The following is a 3,348-nucleotide window of genomic DNA, read 5'->3' as shown; positions in this document are numbered from 1 at the left end:
TTCCTCAGATATTCCCATTTCATCTCGCTTTCACCGAGGTACATCCAGACAGTAGATGCGCGCCCTTGTTGGCAACTGCTCTCTGCCTGCTTCTGCCTCTCTCTCTTTTTCTCTCTCCTGGGTCTCCTCCCTCCCTCTCTCTTCCTCCTTCTCTCCCCCCCCCCCCCCCTCCCTCTCCCACACGGACGCAGCACACCTCCTTCCTCACCAGCCACGGCGCGAGCCTGAGTCTGACGCGAGTTTCGCCGCATACAATGAGCGCGGAGCGTCGTTGTGCGCATCGTCTGTGAATTTCTCTCCACAGTCTGCAATTTTTAGAAACATTCTTTTTTTGTTGTTGTTGTTTTTTCCCGAACAGTGGCTTTTGGAGCTTTCGTTCATTATAAAGATCCCGCTTCGATTTCCAAAGGAAGCTGCACAAGACCATTTTGGATTTTGGATTATATCTCTCCTGGTTTTGCCATGTGACAAACCCATCTTTTCCTTTCCTCTCCAACAAAAGTCGCTGCTGGCAGTGTGTGTGCGCGCGCGCGCGTGTGTTGTCTGATTTGTGCTCTCGTTGAGAGAAGTGCAGGAAGAATCCCAAGCCCCAGAGGAAATGGAAGTTTGGACCGTTGGCTTGGTCCTCTGAGGCTGCTGCTGGTGCTGCTGGTGCTGCTGGTGCTGCTGCTGGTGGTGGTTGTGCGATTGGTGCAGGGGGGGAAACTGCGTCGTCAGTTCTGGAAAGGCTCGGGGGGGATCTCGGGTCATTATCGCAGGACCTGCTTCTCAAGATAAGGTTTTCTCCCCCCCTTCACACGGTGTCCCTCACGCTGCCGGCGTGTTCCAGATGCATTCCCTTTAAATGGTCGGCAGCATCCTCAGCTCATCTTATCGCGTCGGCGTTCGGATGTGGCGTGTGTTTTTATTTATTTATTTATTTCCCCCCCACCACTGCAGCTCAGCGTCTCTCCACTCACCCCGGTTTAATGTTGGAAGGGAATTTCAACAGGGTCTCCCACTAACCAGGGATTTTGCTTCGTCTCTGCTTGGACGTTAAGAGAGCAGATCAAGACAGAAATCGATGGACTAAATTGAGTGAACACAAAGAGCTCGTGTCTGGGGATTTGAACTCAGAGCTGTGGCTTCCCGTCTATTTTCCTAAAGCGGATATCTTTGGACATAATGAAAGTTATCTTGTTAATTGTTGCTGTGTTTTGGAGCCAGGAGTGGAAGTGGGCGCTCTCGGATTCAATCATCCATATTGGTAAGTTACTGCGCTTCTTTATTTTCTCCCTGATTTTATTTTTCTTTTTTTTTTTTTTAATGCATTTGCTCTAAGTGCATTTCTCAGGACAGGAAGGTTTCAGCTTCAGTCACAGCATTGCTCATAATGCTTCTGTATTTGACGCACTGTGGTCGACTTCTCTCTGTTGCATCCATATGTCACGCTTTCGCTCGGCTTGGATGGGAGATCTGCCGCGTCATATACATCATTTAAAATAGTTTGCATCAGTTCTTGTCGTTCAGCTCATCTGTGGAGACTAACACCACCAGTGCTTGCTGGTTGTAGTTGGGTGCTGACTGTAGGGAACGCTGCGTTTTTCCTCGAATTCCTCCCAGCCCTGAGTGTCTGTGCGTAAAGACTGCGCGGAAGAACAGGTGGTTTGGGAGCGTGCTGGTGGATGTTGCTCTGGATTATCCTGGATCGGCTGCTCATCTTCGACTTCTAGATTAGATCCTGGTGCACGTTGACGTGACCACTTTCTTTCTTCTATACAGCTGCAGTGTCAGGGAGCGGAGGAAGGGAATAAGTGTCCTAACGTCTTTTCTGCCTTCCCTCACCACTGTCATAGTGTGGCACTGTTGTGTTGAGCGTGATGTCCACATGAAGGAGCAGCTCCTCTCTGTCAGACTGCCGCGGCACCTCCGGCTCCGACTACATGGAGAGAAAGTAAAACGGAGGGAGCGTGCCTTGCAGGATAAGAGGAGGTAGGAGCGCATGCTCGCTGCACGAATGGGTGGCTTCTGGAGAGCCACTGGACCAGAGAGAGGCGCGTGAAAGACAGGGTGACGAGCACGCGCAGGTCGAGAGATAACCACCTGTCCGTGCTGCGTGGTTTAAAGATCCCATCCAGATTTTAACACGCACACGCACACACTATAAAGCGCCCCCCCCCCCCCCCCCCCCCCCCCCCGCCCCCAATAATCTGCTGCTTTGTGCGCCACTGTCTGCCAATCAGCTGGCCAGGGTCACAATAGATAAGCCAATTTAGTGGCTTCCTGAATGTAGTTTGCCAAGAACTGAATCAGGTTCGGGGTCTCTCTGGGCTCCGGTCCAGTTTGGTGCTTCAGCTGAGACGAGCAAGTGAATGAGATCCAGTCTAGCTTAAAGGGATGCACGTTATCTATCTGTGTGTTATCTATTTGGCAGAAAACAGGGAAGGCCAGTATTGAATAGATATAGTCAGGTTAAGTTAAAGGCCAAACATTTGTGTTGACTTGTGCAATAAAAAGACTTTCCACTTGATTCAGAGTATTCAAGGACGGCCACTGAGACATTCTGGCACAGCACAGTTGGGCGTCTGACGGAAGTGTTGAAGTGAACAAGGCTTCATCCTAAATACAGGATTGTGCTTGTGGACGGTGGTTCTGCTCCTACAGAGGTGGCAGTGTAATCCACTGATTCGACAGATCACCCTGTGACTGAAAGGTCTGCTCACAGCAGCAGCTTCACGTTGGACAAGTGTGTCACAGTGAGACATGTTCTTTTGACAATACTTTTTGTTTTGTGTGTAACTTACTATGAGATATTTACAGGAACAGGACTTGGATCATGTTTGGCTAGCCACCGATCTGTTTTCTGGGTCTGTTTGTGTTCACACATGACATATCAGCTGGCTCTGGCTGTATTCAATAACTTGTAACATTATCTGACTTTTTTACAGCATAAAAAACCCTGAGCTTTTAAATGTTTGGTAAATAGATTTCTTGTGTATTAGAAGCTCTTTTGTTAAGTGTTTGCATTTCTGTAACAAAATTATTGTAAGCTATCAGTTTGTTTATCAGGCCAATTTATTTAAGGATTATTAAGGATTTGATCAAATTCAGTTGTCAGAGGAGTCGCAAAAAAGGAACGCACCCACACACCTACACATATCGCTGTTCTAAACGATTCATCCATATTCTATACATGTTATTCCTGTTCATGAACACAGGAAGCTGATGCCCATCTCCAGCGGCCAATAGGTGGAGGTGAGGTCAGTCAGAAAGGTTACATCCATGTACATTTAATATTTATGGAATTTGCATAGTTTAAGTATCCATCCATCCATCCATCCATCCATCCATCCATCCATCCATCCATCC

At 48.1% G+C, this 3,348-nt stretch overlaps 1 protein-coding gene across 1 annotated transcript in view; it reads left to right on the top strand.

Annotated features, from left to right (window-relative positions):
* Positions 1-1,125: 1,125 nt before the first annotated feature.
* grid2 (glutamate receptor, ionotropic, delta 2) overlaps positions 1,126-3,348 on the top strand; it is a 724,936-nt gene continuing 722,713 nt past the window's right edge. The window contains exon 1 of the mRNA XM_037680996.1: positions 1,126-1,246. Coding sequence (XP_037536924.1) covers positions 1,165-1,246 — 82 coding nt within the window. The 5' untranslated portion in view covers positions 1,126-1,164. The remainder of the gene's footprint in view (positions 1,247-3,348) is intronic.

Source organism: Nematolebias whitei, chromosome 8, assembly GCF_014905685.2.
Source record: "Nematolebias whitei isolate Nwh7 chromosome 8, NemWhi1, whole genome shotgun sequence".
NCBI lineage: Eukaryota > Metazoa > Chordata > Actinopteri > Cyprinodontiformes > Rivulidae > Nematolebias > Nematolebias whitei.
Note: the sequence above shows the minus strand (reverse complement) of the source record. Positions and strands in the feature narration are given on the sequence as shown.